This window comes from Xiphophorus couchianus, chromosome 3, assembly GCF_001444195.1.
Source record: "Xiphophorus couchianus chromosome 3, X_couchianus-1.0, whole genome shotgun sequence".
In the NCBI taxonomy this organism is placed as follows: Eukaryota; Metazoa; Chordata; class Actinopteri; order Cyprinodontiformes; family Poeciliidae; genus Xiphophorus; species Xiphophorus couchianus.
Window position 1 is genome coordinate 13,485,320 of NC_040230.1, and position 19,462 is coordinate 13,504,781.

Genomic DNA, 19,462 nt, shown 5'->3' on the forward strand with positions numbered 1-19,462 from the left:
TCAGAATTTTGAGCTAGAGTTGCTTCTGTTTCTATGTCCATCAATGAGCCTTGGTCACCCATGACCCTGTCTGTCTCCTGACCACTGCAGGCTAAAAATAACCCACAAGAGATGCAGTTCTGATGCTCTGACCCAGTCGTCTATAGCCATCAGATTTTGCCCCCTGTCAAACTCACTCATATTTTCAATTACTAACAAAACAACTTTCAGGATAAACTTAATATTTATAATGAGGGCAGAAACATTTATAAGGAATGTTATTCCTTATAAATTTTATTTGACCTGATGCTGTTCTTTAATATCCTGTTTCTCTGCTAGTGAAACTTTTGCACAAGTGTCTCATTATGTGATTGTGCAGGGCTTTGTTCTTTTTAATAACTTATAAATTAAAGGCCTTATATTCATTGAAAGTGTGAGAGTTTATTTACATGTAATATTACAGTAATTATATTTAATTAGTGTATACATTGCTGTTTACCGTACTGCTTGGGTGGGATGCTTTTGCTAAAGGAGATGCTCTGCCCCTGTGATGCATTTCCTGGATTAATCAAGATTATGCAAACACAAAAATGACCCTTACTTGAAAAGTGGTAATAAATATTAAACAACAAACCGCTGAGTGTGAGTCAAACAACGTCAAAGGTTTAATCAACAAATACAAGCAGCAAACAAAGGTCATGGTATGAATATTCATTTTTATTTCCAGTTATGAGTCCCTTTTATTCAGCTGCAGACTGTGGATGCAGATGAATATGTGACTCTATAGGACCAACATCCTTCACTCTTTCTGCCCCCCTCCTCCTTCTTCGTCCCCTGTGAGCCGTGTCCCTTTATTCTATTTATAACCCGACTGGTGGAGAAATCCTATATATTTAGCAACGATATCAATAGTCTACAGCACACTCTGACCTGAGGGCATGATAGAGAGAGACTTGGAGAGTAAGAAAGGAAGAGAGGAGGAGAGATTAAGGACAGATAGAAACAAAGGAAGGAGGAGGCAGTGCTGAAGAAGAGGGACAATATAATTTCACTGCGACTGACAGTGATGGGGCATGAATGCGTGTCCCTCTGGTAAGAGGTCAGGGTTTGGTTTCATGGAGATAGTTAAGCGCCAACAACAGACAAGTTTTCATCTAAAAATTTATGTAGTTGTTAAATTTCTGCTTCCAGATCAAATAAACAGCGACAAGACTAGAGGGACATTACCTGACGGACAAAAACATGAATTCTTATTGGGCTTTTTCAAACCTTTTATCATCACAACCTTACACTTTGGGGGGGATTTTATGTCATGAAACATCATAAAGTAGTCAATAATTGTGAAATGAAAAGAACATTGCATTTGATTACAAAAATATTTTACAAATAATAGGCTCACATTTGCATTTAGCCCACTTTTATCTGATGGCCCAAAATAATCAAACCCCTTCAGAAGTCACCTGTTAAACAGACTTTACCTGTGTGCAATTTAATGCCAGTAGAGCACTGCAGTGTTTTGGCTTCGATCAAAGCATATTTATCTGTTAGTTTTCCTTTGGTCCTAATCCAATTAGGAGTATGTGACATGACTTGAAAGTGTTCACTGGTGCTCTCTGTCTATTCTAACTTAGCCTCAGCCATTTTCAAAGAAGAATAGGAAAAATATTTGTCTGTGTGTAGATGTAAAAGTGGGTGCAGACATGCCTGAAAGACTTACAGCCACAGTAGGAGTAAATGACTGACTATAAATTTACATTAACGTTTCAGAGTTTTAGAAAAACAAAATGTTATGTATTACTTTTCTTCCACTTTGCAAATGTAAACTGTCTTTGTTTGTGGTTGTTATGTGACAAAAACACAAATAGATTCAAATGGAACATATACTTTTTGCATGATATTTTAAGCAACATTTGAGAATAAATGTTTTCACAAAACCTAAGCATTTATAAGCTAAAAAGCCATGTTCAAATTACTTATAAAAACATATTTTTTCAAAATGGCATAGAAAACAAATAAAATTGTTCCAGATGCTTATGTCTTCAAAATAATAGAGATCTGACAGCAGAATATTTTAAAGAAAATTATTGATTTTAAGATAGGAAAAACCTTACAGTCAACAACAGGGTGTGTAAAAAATCTGCTTACGCCAATAAATTCTGAATGTATAGCAAACAGAGCATAATTTTAAAATATGCAGCAAAGGAGTAGATGTGCCAAACCGTCAGAAAAGTACAAAAGAGCCATGAAGGACGTGCAGTGAAAAAGAGGGGGAAGTACGGAGGGAGATGGGAAGTTGATGAGATTTTAATGTGAAGGTCAACTTGTTATAACTTGGGATCTCTACAGGGATATTAGTCTCTGCTTGGTGCTGGAGGGGCTGAAGAGACGGGGGAGTGGGCGGAGCAGCTGCGGGGGAGGAGGAGGAGAGAGTGAGAGGCTGCCTCAGAGGAGAAGGGAGGGAAAGTGAGATGCAGATGGAGGTGTGTGGGGGGTTGCTTCTTCGACAACTCCGGTCCCACAGCAAACAGAGCGGTCAGCATCTTCTCTCCCAGCATGCGTGTGTGACAGAGAGCGTTAACACGCTGGAGACTGCCCTTTTTTGTTGTGTTTTGTTCTGTTTTGAGTGTGAGTATGTGTGAAAGTGAGGGAGTGACAGGGAGGCGTGTGGAGAACACGAAGCGGGAGGCATTTCTCCGCAACTTCACACGATAACAGAATGAGACGCGTCACTGTGACTTTCTCAGTTGGTTTATTTATGAAGTTATTTTTTCCAGCACATGAAAACAAAAGAAGTTAACGCAACAGACAAATACATAAACTAGCCATAATAGGCTGCTGATTATTATGTATTTCTCTTGTCTCTACTGTATTGAAACACTCAGAAAGTGGTTATGAACCCATAAGTTCTATTAAAGAAATAAAACTCATTTGTGGGACTATTTTGGAGACGTTGCAGCCACCTGCTCCGATCAGGCAGGTTTAAATAAACGCACTGCTTGTATTATTTTTTTTCCACGTATTGAACAATCCCATTAAGCCTCCCTCCTAATTACTCCCAATCGATGCTGTGTGCTGTATGTCATTTCACAGCAAAAAGCTTTCCAGTGTACACAGATAAAAACACAAGTTTCTGTACTTTAACAAGCCAACAAACTTGTTTGGATAAGACAACGCAAAAGGTAAAGTTTTCTTAATGTGCAGTAAAACAATCAAAGGTTCTAATCAAGGTGCCGCACAAAAATACATCCCTTAAACCTTTTCACAACTTGTCCCATTACACACAACAACTTCAATGTATTTTATTTGATTGACCAACACAATCAAATAAATTGTAAAGTGGAAGAAAAAGGGATTTTAGATTTTCTTTGTAAATAGAAATTGTAAGTTGTCAGATAACACCAAACTTGAACTTTTTGACCTCCATATGGGCGAGAAGCATGGTGGTGGCCGCATCATTGTGTGGGCATGCTTTTTGTCTGAAGGAGCTGACCAGAGTTAACAAGAAGAATAATGGTGCTAAATACAGGAGAGTTCTAGAGAATCTGTCACAGGTCACAAAAGAATGTGATAATGTTCCTAAACAACAAGAGCTACATTAGTTTAGATCAACACACATTCATGTGTTGGAATGGTACAGTCACAGTCCAGATTCATGGAAAACCTTCAAAAATTGTTTTCACATCCAATCAATTGTGCTTGAGTTATTTGGAAAGAAGAATTGTTCAAAATTTCTGTTTCTAGTTGTGTAAAGCTGGCAGAAACATGTAATGTAATCGCATCAAAATGAGGTTCTGCAAAGTGTCAACAGGAGAGAGGTGAATACGTACCAAACCTTTTTGAAAACCGTGCATCATTTTCTTCCCAGTTCTTAACACCACTGGTGTTGGTCGCTCTTAAATCCAAATGAAATCAAATAAAGTTTGTGGTTGTAACATATAAAAATGTGAAAATAAAAAGTTTATGGAGTATTAATGCTTTTGCAAGGACCAGCTTTAATGCAAACATAGTGTTTAATTTAAACTAATGCAACCCAAAGTCCAGCAGTTTGAGGGCAGCATTGTTGCCTACAGTTACTGTCACACTGCGTCATTTATGCACCTTCATGAATCAGCTGAGGTCATGACATTAAACTGAGAGGTTGAGGCAGGCTAAAAAGCCCCAGTGAGTCTTTTTATGATTATGTAATCAATTTGGGAAAGAGAAACATGTCTAACCATTTAGATAGCTTTATAGTCTGAGTCAGTTTTAGATGTCTAGTCTATCAGTTTAGATTTAGATTTCAAAATTCACAGTTAGGTGCTGTGGAGGCCATCTATGATGGGAATGCATTTGAGCTAAATAGACCCTTAAAGGAAATGTAATTTATGAAAAGAAGATAATGAAAAGAAGATTTCGTTTGCATATTATTTTCCGAATAGCTGTACGAATAAATATGTTACTGGTAAATTGCCTGTTCAGAAAACTGAGGACTTTTATCTTCTTTCTACCTCTATAAAAACTATCCGCATGCAAAGAGATTCATTTATCTGTCTGACACTACAATAGTCTTACAGCAGGTTAGGACAGATCTTATAAAAAAAAGGAAGTCTAAAGTGGCAAGTCATAACACTGGCATGGTTAATACACATGCAGTAAGAAGACATGCACATGTCATAGAGAGTGAGGGAATATCGACTTGTCTTGGCATTTTAATGTAAACGTCAGAAGTTTGTTACAAGAGGTGAAATATTTGCTGCTAATTTTCATACTCTGGCTCTCAGCTATAAAACTACTATCTGATAAACAACAGGGGGAATTAGAGGGGACAGTTTTCAAATAGCTGTGAGAGGTAAAGGAGCAAAGTCTGGGTTGAAGAAGGAGAATCCCTGGAAATCCTCCTGGTTGATGGCTGCAAGCACATCTGGATCTGATGGAGTGAGAACGGATGGGGCCGCTGTGAAGAATTTGTCGAAGTTCTCGCCTTTTCTCCCGCCCTGATGAGGAAAGGCAGGTAAGCACGAAATCAATCACTCCAGCCTCACAAAAATGCTACGTTTAATCACTTAAAAAAGCCCCAACTCCCTCTAAAGATATATTGAAACAGTCTGCCAACATGTCTCTCCTGCTGTCTTAGGATGAAAGCTGGCCACATATCTTCCCCACCTCCTTAACCCCACATGACAGCCATTCTGGTGGATGAAATGAATCTCATTTGGCTAATGGGCCTGGCCTCTAACCCCTGAGCACAGTCAGCTTCCTCCTGCCATGCCTCACCATTGGGCGATGTGGCAGGAGACTAGCATGCGGCGAGCTAATGATGACATGCATTTGCATATGGAGGAGTAAAACGCAGCCCTGGGTTCAGAGGTCCTGTCTGTTATTTCTGAACTTTCTGTGTGTGAGCTGGGGACCGGGAATCCGCTCAGGTGATGAAAGTGTTGATGGAAAGGAGCGACAGAAAGTAGAGTCAGAGAGTGAGGAGATAGAGAGAAGAATGAGGTAAAAAGGAGAAGGAAAATAAGCTAGAAGTGGCGACAAAATAAACACACAGAAGCAAATAACAATTTCAACTGACAGTTCTGGGTTTGAACGGTGGCGGTATCTCCAGTCGTTCCAGACGGTCCCAGTCTATCCAACGGAAGAACGGATGCTCCTTGATCTCCCTTTCGGCATCCTCTCCTCCACCCAGACGCTTGGCAGGGTGCTTCGTCAGGAGCTGAAGAAAGACAAAAGTTTCAGAACATTGCAAACTTTCCTGAAATTAAACTTGTAACTAAACATATTGTGTTTTCAGCAGTTTAGTTAAATGTAAATCTTTTTTTTTCGTTCTGTGGTTGGATAAGAGGGAATCTCTCAACTGAGGATGCAGAGGACAATCCCCAGCAGCCGACAATCACTCCAGAAAGGATGGAGAAATAAAAGTAGATCCTAGTGTTAACAAATTCAGTAGAACATCCCGGACCAAGAGGAAGATGTGAAACTGCTTCATCAGGGAAAGGATCTGTTTTATTGGAGAGGTTTTCACTGTGCTGATCCAACTCATCTAGAAAATAAATTCTGTTGGGATCTGATTAAATCAGATCCCATCAGGAAACCGAAGTGAGTTGAGGGAAGGAACTTCAGGACGAGTTGGAGCAGAAGATCGCTGAACTTAAGAGGAAAGACGTTGAGCTGGAGCAACTCTCAAACACAAAAGATCATAACCGTTTTCTGCAGAAGTATCCGTTGCCGTCAGCACTCAGTGAGTCTACCCACTCATCCAGCTCATCCGTCCTCAGAGGTATTTTGAGGATGTGTTAGCAGCTGTGTCAGTGCTCAGAGAAAAACTACAGGACATCCCGAGAGACACATGTACACAGATCTCAATGACAGTCACTGAAGGCAATGTTTTACTGCCAGAACCAGAACCAAGAAGTGAAGCTGGATTATTAAAATATTCAGGAGAAATAACTCCTGGGCCAAACATAGCAAAGAGAAACCTGTACTGCAATAAAGCAACTTTAATAGATCAAAAACAGTCTTACTCTGATAATGCAGATAATTTTACTCATTGGCAAGTTGTCACGCAGTTGGGGACCTTGAAACACTTCTTACCCCACATTAAGGCAACCCATAAAATTAAACTAATGCAAACGAACACATCAGGGAAAGGATGTGTTCGTGTAACAATCTTTAAGGTAATCGTCATTTTCTTTTCAGTTCCCAATTATGCTGTACTTTTTGTTGGTCTATTACAACATAAATCCCAGTCAAGCATATTGAAGATTATATTTGCAATGCAACAAAATGTGAAAAAGTTAAAGTAGAATAAATACTGCTGCGTAGTTCTGCCAGGCCCTTTTTAATTAGAGTGATTTGTATTCAGAGCTAGTTGAGTTCTGTTAATTTCAGTCCAGGCCCGCCGTTTATCCTTCTCATATTATTATTCCTCAGAGAAGATAAAACTTCTGATGACTGCATAAAATTTTGCAGAGTGTAGCCTGCCTGCCTCTAATAAATATAAAAAACTAACTTTCAAATAATGTGTAGGATTAATAAAACTGTCCTAATGCACATTTATCAAATTTTCTAATATAAATTTTGCTCTCAATGTCTGGAGGCTGTAAGTACAACAGGAGGGGAAATGAACTCACTCCTTTGCAGATAGCCACAGCTTCCCGAGAGAGATTTTTGGGGTAGGAGACACTCTGCTCCATTATGGACTGAAACAGCTCCTCTTCGTCGATGCCATCAAACGGCGGCTTGAAGGAAAAAGGGTAAAAAAAAAAAAAAAAAGAAAAGAAAGAGTTTCACCAGAGATCAGTGCCGGTTCCTGCGTTTGAAGTGATTACAAAGCACTGCAGGCTTTTATATTATTGCAGTGTAGTTAGACTTATTCTGAGAGTTACCTGTCCTGCAAGCATTTCATACATTAGTACTCCATAAGACCACCAGTCTACTGCTTTATTATATGGCTGATATGCCACAATCTGAAAGGAACAGGAGTGGAGATCAATTAGAAGAGAAGCCGTGTGGAGATAAGAAAACAAAGAAGTAAACATGAAGTGAAGGCAAACAAAATTATCGCAGTAGGAATAGCCAGAGGAGGAGAGCTGTCAGACACTGAAAAGAAAAAAAGCAGCGCAGGAAAATAAAAAGCAGCAAAGAGAGGAAGTGTATGAATGGGACAAGACGTTGAATTTTTGTGTTTGCCTAATTATGCATTTTCCCCCGTGAGTGTGAGTGTGTGAGCATCCCTCTTTCCTGTGGAAGAGGGGCACAAGTGAACAATTCCCAGCCCCCCGGGGAATTATATTGTATCCATTCCAAAATGGCAGATGCAAGAGAATCAATAGGTGTTTACATAAGAGAGTCAATGCGTAGTGGTTCCACAGCGAGGTTTACCATATCAAAGACAAGCTGAACAGTCGGGTCCTCCCTCTGTCTCTTCTCTATCTCTCAACAACAAGTCCAAACGGGTATGCACACACACACACACCTCTTTTAACATTTTATTTTGAATATAAAAATAGACTGTTGTGCAAAATTTGCTATACGTTTTCATTATTTCCAAATGTTTTGGTCTTCACTGGAGTTCTTGTTGGACTCTTGTGCAGGCGGTTTAGTAATCTCTTTAAAATTAAGACTCACAGTTTCAAAACAGTACAGTATTTAGCAGTTTTATATGTGTAGAGCCACATGTAATTATATTTTTATTTGCTATTTGTAACCCTTATTCAGAGTACATCACAAATACAAAATTCTAAGAATAAAGCAAATAGTTTTCAACTGTATCACAAGTATATTTTTAACGAAAAACTGACAAGCTTTCTAGAATTTTATGAAAGTCATGAATTTTTCCTCCATCTAAACTAGTGATTACACTGGACTCCCCCGTCAAATCCAGCTGCAAAATAGGTTTACACCAACTTTCACAATTTAGAAACATTACCGCCAGGTCACATTTACTTGAAAAAATATTAACATGCATATTTTTTATGCTTAAATGTGTGCAATGCACATGCTGCGCTGCTTGTTTTCTATTTGGACTAATGTAAAAAACTTAAAAATATCAACATGGTAAGAAAGAGTGTGGCAGCAGCTTTAATCTGCAAGTAGTAATAGTTATTTCCAGTTCCAGTTATGTTTTATTTTACACATTTATTTATTTTTTACTACATAATAAAGTTTCTCTGATAAATTGTCCCCAAGTTAGGGTGACACGTTCTCTCGCTGGCAAATGCTTTGCCCTCCATTTAAGAAGAAATCTCCTCCCTTGTTGCTCGTCGTCACTTCTACCCGGGTCATTTGTTGGCTGACTGTTAAAAAAATGCAGCCACTCACTTTACAACCAGTCTCTGTAAGACTATGAAAGGATGTTAAATCTATACAGTGACGTTAACCTTTTTAAGGTGAGGCAATTCCAAGATGTTTTGGAAACTGCTGAAAACACAGGTTTCTCAACCCTAAAGAATCAGATGAAATGGATAAAAGTCCTATCTTTTTTCATAAGCCTAGAAAAACACTGATTAAAATTATTTTAAAAAAATCCTCTGTCTTGAAAGTGGATTTTCTTTCTACTGTATATCACTACAAGAGATCAAGAAAGTGACTTCTTGTAGTTTATGCTCTTTCACTGGGTTGTCCGGATCTAATCCCACATTTTGGATGGTACTGTATTCCCACATGCTATCTTGCAAAATTGCATTACAGATTGTGCATATTATTTTATTAATTTAATAAATGAAGATTCACCCTAGTAACCCTAGTAATCTCTGAATAGTGAATGGGAGACTATTGACTGCAGGACCTGTTTGACTTAAGATGCTGATGGAATTTGTGGGTTAAACTATTTTGCAACACTCAAACTCAAGCAACCAAGACTTCATTTGAATATAAATAGAAACATTTTAAAGACAGAAACAAACTGTTAGCCATAGGGTCATTTTAAGTGTGGAAAAATCACGGGCAAAAATCACAGCAAAATAATCTACCAACTCTTAAATGACGATTTTAGAGTTACAACCACGAGTCTTGAGGTGAAGCTAGAACAACACGGCTTTTGTTCTGTTCAACAGTGTTAGTGCACAGGCCCGCTGCTAATTGAATAATGTGAGGTTAATTATTTAAAAATGCTGACAAGGTCAGAGAGGACAGATCAGACAAGAGAAGCTGCTGTGGGTGTCTAACAGTGAAGTAAAGCAGGTCATGCATGCACAAAGGAGTGAAATAGTGAATCTGACACCATAGTGAGAATAGGGAGTCAGAGAACCTCAGGGGCGATGTAGTCGGGAGTGCCACAGAACGTGCGAGTGGTGTCGCCCCCGAACATGCCCTCCCTGCACATCCCGAAGTCAGCGATCTTTATGTGGCCCTCGCTGTCAAGCAGCACATTATCCAGCTTTAGATCTCTGAGACAAGAGGGAGATAAGTTACACAACCATAAATCATCCTGATGGATAGAGTCTTCATCGGTCATTGGCCACAAAAAGGCGTGATAAATCTGCATCAGATCCGTGTTCTGCTGTGACAGCCGGGCCACATCTTTACCTGTAGATGATGCCTTTGCTGTGGAGGAAGAAGAGGCCAACTGCGATCTCTGCTGCATAAAACCTAGAGCGAGAGAGGAGATGGTAAGAATAAAGCTCTCTGGCTACTTTTTCAGAAAACTGACCGAGGTTTTTTTGGGTAACATATGGGAGGTTGAGAGGGTGATGAAAGTGGAGAGTAACCAAACAGACATGAAATAAATCTAATTGGAAAAAAAAAGAAAAGGAAATAGAGAACAGGGTAAGAATTATCTTTAGGTGATTGACCAAAGATTATAGATTGGATGAATAGCCAGAGGTAGGGAAACTGATGAGAAGAATAGATTAGAGTGAGGAGAAAGTTAGAGGAAATGGGAGAGGGCTGCTACTTGAGTTGATAGCCTTTTGTATGAGTCACCAGGTATAATGAACAAAGCTAAGAGATGACTGAGGAGGTAAGTGAATACGGAGATAAAAGACAGAAAGGTAATGAGACTTGTGTAGATGAAGGCGGAGATCAAAGCTAGACTTTATCGGACTACATACGCTGCATGGGGCTCTTTGAACTTCCCGACTTGCTGAATGTGAAACATCAGATCTCCACCGTTGACATATTCCATAACATAATATAGACGATCCTACAGAAACAAACACACACAATGCAAATACAGAGCCTTGCAAGCCCATTCATACACTTAGAATGTTTTCTACATTGTCACTTTATTAACATAGACTTTTGAAGACAAAGTATTTCTTCGAGATAATATGTGGTAGACCAACAACAAGTAGTGGATAAATGTGGTATGAAGGAAAAAGTTGGTTTTCAAACATTTTTATTTATAAAATTATTAAATGTATGATGAGCGTTCCTATTAATAAGCCACCTTCACTCTGACTCCCATACATTAAATCCAGTGTAACCAGCAGCCTTAAGAAATCATTTAATAAACAGAGTTCATATCTGTGTGTTTGTTCTAGGTTTAAGGAAACAAGTAGCATCAATAAGTGCAAATAACTGAATTACCTAATTCACATAAATACCCAATAAAACATAATGAAGCTCGTCATTGCAATATAACAAAATGTGGAACATTGGTAGGCATAGTTTTGCAAAGTGTTGTATTCTCTAAAATAAAAGGCACTCAGCTAAAACCAATGCTTTAAGAACAATGACTTCACTAAAGAGAACAACATAATTTTGTCATTTATTAAAAGCAAAAGCAGCCAGCCTGCAATGGAACAACTCCTTAGAGCCCAAATATCAAGCCTATTTATGGACAATTTAATAAAGCTAATATGTTTCATACACACACACCTCGGTCTGGAAGGCGCAATAGAGCGATGTAAGGAAGTGGGGACGCGAGGGGAGCGCCAGAACCCTCCTCTCCACCAGAGCACTCTCCGTGTCCTCGTCCTGGAAGAGGACGTCCTTTTTAAGGACTTTCACTGCAAACAGATGATCGCTGCCTCGCTCTTCTGCCAGCAGCACCTGAACAGGACCAATGAATGAAGAGAAACCATGTCAGATGAAGCAACATATCTCCCAAGAAAAGCACAAAAGCTGTAGTGTGACAATTTAAATTGTAAAAAGGTTCATACATTTTACCTTAAACGTTTTCTGATTTAATAATCATGACACACTCAAAACATCAGGGGCCTCTACCACTTGTTTTTTGTTGTTTTTTATTTTATTTGTCATTATCTTAAGATAAAAGGTGATTCTCAGTCAATCATTCGCCGCCATAATTAGAACTAAACGTGTATTGTAGCACTTCGCTGCTAGCTATGACACATTTTTAGGTCATTGTGTGATGAATGACAAGGTGCTCTAGTTGGGAGAAAACTAGTTCTGTCAGTGTGCTTTTGAGGCAAAATTATGGCATGAAGGAGTAAAATAATAATCTAAAAATGAAAATCTATAAAATTAAATGATCTTCAGGGTCAGTTACAATAGAGGCATTCCACTTTATGCACTTTATTTCTGCGTGCCACAGTTTTACTGCAAAAAGATGTTAATATTTGTATTTTTGCTTTGATTTTTTGATTGTTTAAAAATGCACTGCATGTTTTATTTTGCTTGGAAGATATATAGATTTTTTTTAGCTAGTCCTGTAATTTTCCTTATCAGATTTCTTCTTGCTCCCCATATTGAGGCACAATATGGTTTGTGTTTCTGAACCTTTCCAGGGTTTAGGCTGCCTGGTTTCTTCACTACGTGGAAGATCCTCTGATACTTCCACAGTGTCTTGCATTGAGTTTTGAGCTTTGAGTTTATTTCTTTTTCTTTTTTTGCTTGTATTTACTTTTTGCTACTCATCTGCCTGTGGTATCCCTTGCATCTTCTCGGATTCTTCCATCTCACTCTTGTGGCACAGAAGGGGAAATTTACAAAACTATTTTGAGGCTGTGTGTGGAAACCTGTGTATCTTTGTATTTCTAATTATGAAACTAAATGTAGAAACACCTCTGCTCCTAATGTAGCTTTGATCTAACAGCAACCCTAGCTGATGATACAACATCCCCACCTTTAACTGACGTACTATCCATGCATTTACCAGTATTGACGAAAGAGTAAATAGCTATTTGCTTTTTGAAACTAGTGCAGAAAATAAGCCTAACCTGGAGCAAAACTGGAGCCTTTGCCACAGCCCCATGCATTTCTCCCCTTGAGACTATTAGTAGTACTATGCTGCTTCTGAATGTGGCTTTTTCCATTGCCACCATTAGTCAAGGACAGGTCAGGCTTCATGAATACTCCTAAAACTAAAACATGGCTCCTTATTCCAGCTGCCTGGGACTGTGAAAATTAAAATAATTGAGTCCCATAAAATGGAGGAAGATAGTATTTTCATAGAGCAGTTCCCCTGCTTCATAATGTGATTAAAAAAATGGAAGCTAATAGAAAGTGTCGAGGTCAATTTGAGGTCTGAAAGATAAAAAAAACACTTTTCCAAAGGCTTTCAGGGAGATTAGCAGAAAATGCAGCAGAGGCTGACTGTTCTAGCGCAACCAATTTTTAGAGAAAAGTCAACAGAAACAAACCCTTTCTGAGTCATTAATAGCTGCTTTCACAACAAATATTTGCATATTATCTCAGTAATCTCCAGCTGCACAGTAGTTTATTTAGTTTTTATACAATAAACAAACAAAAAATAATGCGCAATTGAGAAGTAAAAGTGAATGTTTATTACATAAAATCTCAAAAATGTATTCAGTACACTGAAGTTTGAGGTTGTAATTTGACAAAATATAAAAAAGTTTTAGGGGTATGACAATGGTTGAGATTCTCTGCTTAAATTTTGAGATAAAATGCCTCTCAAACCTCAACTTGCTGAAAATGCATTAAAAATGTGTAAAGAACAAGTACATCACTTTGTGGAGACAGAAGTATGCTCAGCTTGGCATAATGAAGGGTTTAATCAAAGAGAAGCCGTGCCTGAAGACTTCCAGAAACATTAATGTCATAAATGAAAAAAGCAAAGCAGCTCTTTGGTTATTATCCAACATTAAAAATACATTGAGAGGAGATTTGAAATTGGCTGCTTGTGGGCAGCTCTGACTGCTAATGATGCTATAATTTTCCACATCGAGAGAACCACATGATACTGGTTTTAGTGAAGTGATACGGTCAGGAGCAGTGCAATATGCTGACAACAACCCTGTTTAAAATTGTGCTGCCACTCTGCAATGCTGCACTGTAAGGGGTTTCTGGCTGCTGGAGATAAAGCATCTCATTTCAAATTGAATGGTAGAGAAAATTAAACTTTTTCATATTTTATAAATCAATGCAACAGCAAAAATAGCTTCTTGCAGAAGATTATGTGTGTGAAGTCGCTGTGAGAAACACTACAGTCCCTCTCTGATTGTGTCTACTGCTTTGTCTCATGATTTTACACAAATTCACAAAAAAACTGGACTCCTCATCCTTCATACTTATACGAATCCCTGCAACATATACTTTTTTCTCATTTCCGGTGTAATCCAATTTTCTTTTGGTCATTTTGCTACTTCCTGCAGCTCAGTTATCCTCCTCTGATTCTTTCCATCTCTGTCAGTTTCATTCTCACTTTTCCTCACTCAGCAGCCCCGGGGCCTGTCTCTCCTCTTCCTTTTTTTTCCCCACACATCTTATGTAAGTTGAGTCTATTTCTCCTGTCCTCTGAGGACTCTCTGATAGTTATGAAATAACACTGGGGGATTTTAGAGGAGGGGAAAGGACTCAAAACTAAAATTTCTTCATTATTCTTCATCTACAGGGGAATTAAAGAGAGAGTAGAAAGCAGAGTATTCCTTGAAATGAATACCTCCATGAGCGCTGCCTATGTGGCATATACCATCTGGAAGAAAAACTCACGGTCAAGTGAATCATTTAGCAGAAGAAGAGACGATCAGGGCCTAAGTATAAATGAAAAATGTGTTTTGAAACTGGTTCAAGTTTGTTGTTCCCAGGAGTTTTAAATGAAATGCCAGTTGAAGGTCATGACAATAGCAGGAATTCTAAAGCCAGGAATAAATGCTTTTGTTTTCATCGCGAGTGCCCTCTTTGATATCACCTGCAACCGTTGGATTAGAGGCGCCGATTGTGTGCAGAGAGGATGACATTTTGACTCTGAATCTACCGCAGTTACCTTGCCAAAGCTGCCTTTGCCCAGCACCATGAGGAAATTGAAGTCATGCATTCCCACTCTGACTTTGCCAGGACCCGAAGAGTGGATGGGCGGGCAGGACGGGACAGGGGTCGGAGACAAGACCACGGGAAACGGCTCTGGCACAGGGGCGGCCAACACCTGAGGTAGAGATGGTGTTGTAGCATCAGGCTGAGGTTCCTGGAGGGTCATAAGCAGAGAGATGAATTGGAGATGAAGTCATAAAAACAAAACACCCTAGCCACTTTCAGTCAAACAATTCTGCACCCTACTGGATGCAAAAAGTAACAAGGAGGTGGATTTAATTTAATCTATTGGGATTCAATGTTACAAATTGGCAAACAATTGAAAAGAAAATGGAAAATTTACAAAAACAAACCAAAAAATTGTGGAGAGCAAATGCTTCCAGTCTCCTTTTGCCTGATACCCTTAAATACAATCCTGCACAACCGGTGGCTACAGAAGTCACCAAATTTAGTAAACCGAGTCAGTCTGTAGATGTGAAAGGTTGTGCAAGAATTACACCATGAGACTTGTGGCTTTTTGGGTCTGCTGCAACAATACTTTATACAAAGTATTGATTTAGATCTTAATTTGTAAAAAAAATAAATAAATAAATAAATAAAAAACTATTACACCATTAAGTCGATACATAAAATCCTAAGAAACTACACTGTGATTAATAAAGTTTAAAAAAAGTTGATGGGTTGTAAATATTTTGTGGCATATTGCATTGTATAGCTCTCAAGATAAAAATGATCAAATAAATCATCAAGACAACTCAGGACCTAGAAACAATGTAAGCAGGTGCAACTGTTTTTCTTAGGTCTCAATAATTATACACCCATTAAAGCTTATAAAACAAAATATTTCTCTGTGAACAAATATCATGACCAGAGGTCAACAAATGTCCTCCTACCTGCAGATCTGGATCTGGAACTGGGATATTGTAGTATTCCCCCTCATCCTGTGCAAGCAGCTTGAACCAACCGCATATAGGCCGTCTGAAGATCTCGCTGACGCCAAATGAGAGCGCTCCCATGAAATCATTCCTGGACGTCCGGTCCCAGTCCCACACCTCCACAGACAGACGCCTGTCCCACTGACTGCCTCGCACTGAGCTGAGGAAACCCAAACTTCAAACTCAAGTGGGGAAGTTTTAAGTTTTATCTGACTTACAAGATGCAAAACAGGACAGAATAATATCTTAAACAAACATAATACATCTCAGCATATTTATACATTTCCTCCAGGATTTTTACTCCTGCTGTTAGATTTCCACCTGGGATTAAATTTCGCAGGGACTCACAAGGTGAAACTCTCATTCCAGACCGGATTGAGTGTTGAGCGGATGGTCTTTGTCTTCTGTTTGCTGTGGCTTTTTGGGTCTGGAATCAGTTTTAGTTTCACATATGGGTCTGACAAACCATTCGGATCCATGGGCATCAGATTGCGAGCCTCCCGAACTGCAGGGCCATAACAGAATAAATCAATTAAAAAGGGAATAAATCTTTCATCATGTGGATGAAAGTGCATTTTGGTTTATAACCCAACACCTCCTCTCACCTGTGACGTAGATATCCTCTTTGTCTCCTCTGATGGTCAGGTGGATTCTTCCTCTTTTCTCCGTGTGATCCTGACCACACAGACTGGGAACGCTGGTCTCGCATCTCCGATGGACATTCATGTCGCAACCTTAACGTGAAGAAGACGCAAACAAACCAGCTGTAACACGTGAGAATACAAAAGATATGAAAGTGTGAAATAAACAATATGTAAAAATGTAAAATAATTTTAAAAAGAGACCTTTTTGAACTCCTTAGATTGATGAAATAGTATTGAGTTTTCCCATATTTGTTTGGATAACCTTGAGAGTACAGCAATCAGTTCATGTCATATGTACGAAATAAATAAATATACATTTCCTCTGTAATAAAAATGTTGCTTTGTAAAAAAAATATCGTTTTCTAGACTATGATAATGGAAAGCTAGCTATATTTGTCCAAATGCTTGTCAGAAATCATCATAAAATTTATTTAATCTGGACAAATTGTATTGTATGGGACAAATGTACTCATTAATCACCATTGTGTGATCAATTGTTTTTGATTTTGCAGGGTAAAATATGGGCTGGGTGATTTCCAATTTCACTTTTCACAACTAATTTTCTGTCACAACCATTCCTGTGGTCGGAAGTCCTTTTACTGAGAAGCTAGAGAAACTCCTAACCCCTTCCCTACTTTTGCTGTACACTGTTAGTCAGATGGCTTAAAGAGAACTACTACACTTCTCTCTTGCTGACAAAACATACAGATTTTATAATATTTTTGGGCACCACCAAGCTCTCTTACCGAGATAACACTGTTTCAAAACCACAGCTGGTGAGTTACAAGACTCATGTCTGTGAAGCAGCTGACTGCACATTATTTTAGGTTTAAAAAAAGTGTTCCTTCTCAGTTATAAATTTAATTAATTAGATCATGTTGAACATTTTGCAAAAAAAATGTGTTTTTGCAAAACAAAACTGATGTTTTCACTCAGTTATCTCACTGTGAGAATCTACCTTCCTGTCATTTTTCACGTTTTCCCTCCCTTTGAAGATGCAGCGATGAATTTTACGTTTCCTTCAAAGCAAACTGATATCAAACCCAGCAGCTCATTAGGAATATCAGCACAGTGCAGCGGGTCAGACTGGACAGTGAAACTCACAGGTACATTTCATGCCCTGGTGTATGAGTCCGTACAGCAGCGATCCACAGTGATCGCAGAACGTGGGGCTGGAATATGTGTGGATCTTGAATGTGTGTCGACTCTTCAAGTCCTGAAATGAAAAAACAAACGAGCAAACAACCAAAAAAAAAAAAAAGAGCGAGAGAATCCACTCATTAAGCAGCACAACCATATGCACACATTTTCACACATTTATGGTGTGGGTGACTACTGATGGTACAAGCCAATAAGATCTCTCCACTGGAAGAGGAAATTCACTGCATCTAGGCAAGGTTGTGAGTATGTTAGTGTATATTTACTGTACAGGAAGGAATGATTCATTTTTATCTCTTAATAACCGCTCCGCTACCCTTTCTCCCAAACTGTATTCCCTCCCTCGTTGCTATTAATAACTGCTGTCACCCCACTTCTCCTGAGGAAAAGACAAATCTCCCTAATATCCTCAAGATGCCACACAGAGGAGGGCTGAGGAGTCTGCTGTTCTCTCCATCGTCTAATTCTCACTCTTATCAGTCTTTCTCACCCCCTCCTGCATCCCTCCCTGCCACACAACCTTCCTCTCTATCTTAAACTCCCTACATCCTCTTGCAGGATGACATGACATGAGCGTAGATGTCACAGATGAGAGGCAGAGGAAGAACGGATTGACGGATGAGTCATGCACGCATGCCATCAGCGACGAGCGGGAAGGCTAAATGTGTGGATGATGGTGCGCCGCATAAGTCCAGGCGAAGGTGGGAAACTTGAGGATATAAATGGAAGTGCAGAAGCCGATAACAGGAACACTCACATCAGGCCTGGGGGCAGTCACAGATCCGGGACATGTGAAGGTGACAAACTCGTGGCATCTTTTATGGACCACAAAACTGCAAACTGGAGAAAACAGGGAGGATGAGCCTGAAAATTGTTATCAGTTTTCCACAGAACTATATCAGAGAAAATAAAAATAACAGGCAACAAAACAGCAGGCTAATCTCTACCTTGACACTGGAATCCCTGCTTGCCGATGCCCCTGAGCGAGAAAGACACATGGCTTAGGACACAGAAACAATCTGCTCTCACTCCTCTTCAACGTGAAACTGTCCCATTAAACCTCAACAAACTCTATTTATATAAAAAGAAAGTAAAAAAACAAAAAACAAAAAAGAAACATCAACGGTTGCTTAAGAAACTCAAAGCATTTTTTTGTGCAGTAGCCAAGTAGCTGACTTGGTCATACAGAAGCACACAGACTTAATTCTTCTAAAACACCAGCTTGCTCCCTGTGTCTCCTCAGAGCTTTAATTGAATAATTAAAGCCATTGATTGGCCAAAGCGTCCATTCAGCAGCTGGCTCGGTGTGAGTCAAGTTGATTTGGTTGTTTAAAAAGTCAAACAATTGAGATACGCTGGAGAGCTCCACAACAATCATACCAAATGCGCCTAGGGAGTTTAAACTGACCATAATCACTGATCAGCAATCAGTTCACCATCTGGCTGAGAAACAATTAAAGATGGGCTTGAAGGAGGCAATCTGATCCCTGATCAGCATGCAGCAGAAGTCTCTGGAGCCCCGATGCTAGAACAGTATAGATGTTTCACCAGCAGGGGGCGCTACAGAACCAGGCACGGATTTACAGAGAATTCACTGCTTTGCTTGATTAGCTTTTTTTTTTTTTAATATGGAGAAGTGCATCTTAGATTTAACTACTGAAGAGACTGAATAAATGCCTCAGTTAACAGGTAAACAATACCAGCTTCTCCTTGGAAAAGTCTTGCTAATAAATCTACAAAGACAGGAGGATTTATTCTGAAAAATGCTTAAGATTTCTTTACTGTATTTAAAGTATTGGAAGTGGCACAGCATGGACAATAAACTTAGGGAAAATAATGTTAAAATATCACCTTACCCACATGTCCAGGACATGCTGACCTGGTTTTAACTCATGGTTGAAATATTTCCATTAATGATTAATTCTCAAATTAAATTAGAACATTTTAAACACACTGAGACATATTTATACCATGCAGGATAGCTTCATGTTCCAACACTGCTTTGCGTCTTTCCTGACCTTTTTGCTTTGGCCTCCATGTTGTTGTTTGTTTACTTATGTTAAAAAGACCTAAAAGACCTCTGAGGCC

At 39.1% G+C, this 19,462-nt stretch overlaps 1 protein-coding gene across 3 annotated transcripts in view; it reads right to left on the minus strand.

Moving 5' to 3' along the window:
* Positions 1-620: 620 nt before the first annotated feature.
* prkcg (protein kinase C, gamma) overlaps positions 621-19,462 on the minus strand; it is a 33,114-nt gene continuing 14,272 nt past the window's right edge. For all 3 annotated transcript variants that reach the window (XM_028012885.1, XM_028012883.1, XM_028012886.1), the window contains 15 exons: positions 18,322-18,353; positions 18,132-18,214; positions 17,321-17,432; positions 16,178-16,306; positions 15,921-16,077; positions 15,531-15,732; positions 14,594-14,791; positions 11,281-11,454; positions 10,512-10,603; positions 9,988-10,050; positions 9,710-9,848; positions 7,347-7,427; positions 7,092-7,199; positions 5,534-5,674; positions 621-4,952 (listed from right to left, as the gene is read on the minus strand). In XM_028012885.1, coding sequence (XP_027868686.1) covers positions 4,791-4,952; positions 5,534-5,674; positions 7,092-7,199; positions 7,347-7,427; positions 9,710-9,848; positions 9,988-10,050; positions 10,512-10,603; positions 11,281-11,454; positions 14,594-14,791; positions 15,531-15,732; positions 15,921-16,077; positions 16,178-16,306; positions 17,321-17,432; positions 18,132-18,214; positions 18,322-18,353 — 1,873 coding nt within the window. In that variant the 3' untranslated portion in view covers positions 621-4,790. The remainder of the gene's footprint in view (positions 4,953-5,533; positions 5,675-7,091; positions 7,200-7,346; positions 7,428-9,709; positions 9,849-9,987; positions 10,051-10,511; positions 10,604-11,280; positions 11,455-14,593; positions 14,792-15,530; positions 15,733-15,920; positions 16,078-16,177; positions 16,307-17,320; positions 17,433-18,131; positions 18,215-18,321; positions 18,354-19,462) is intronic.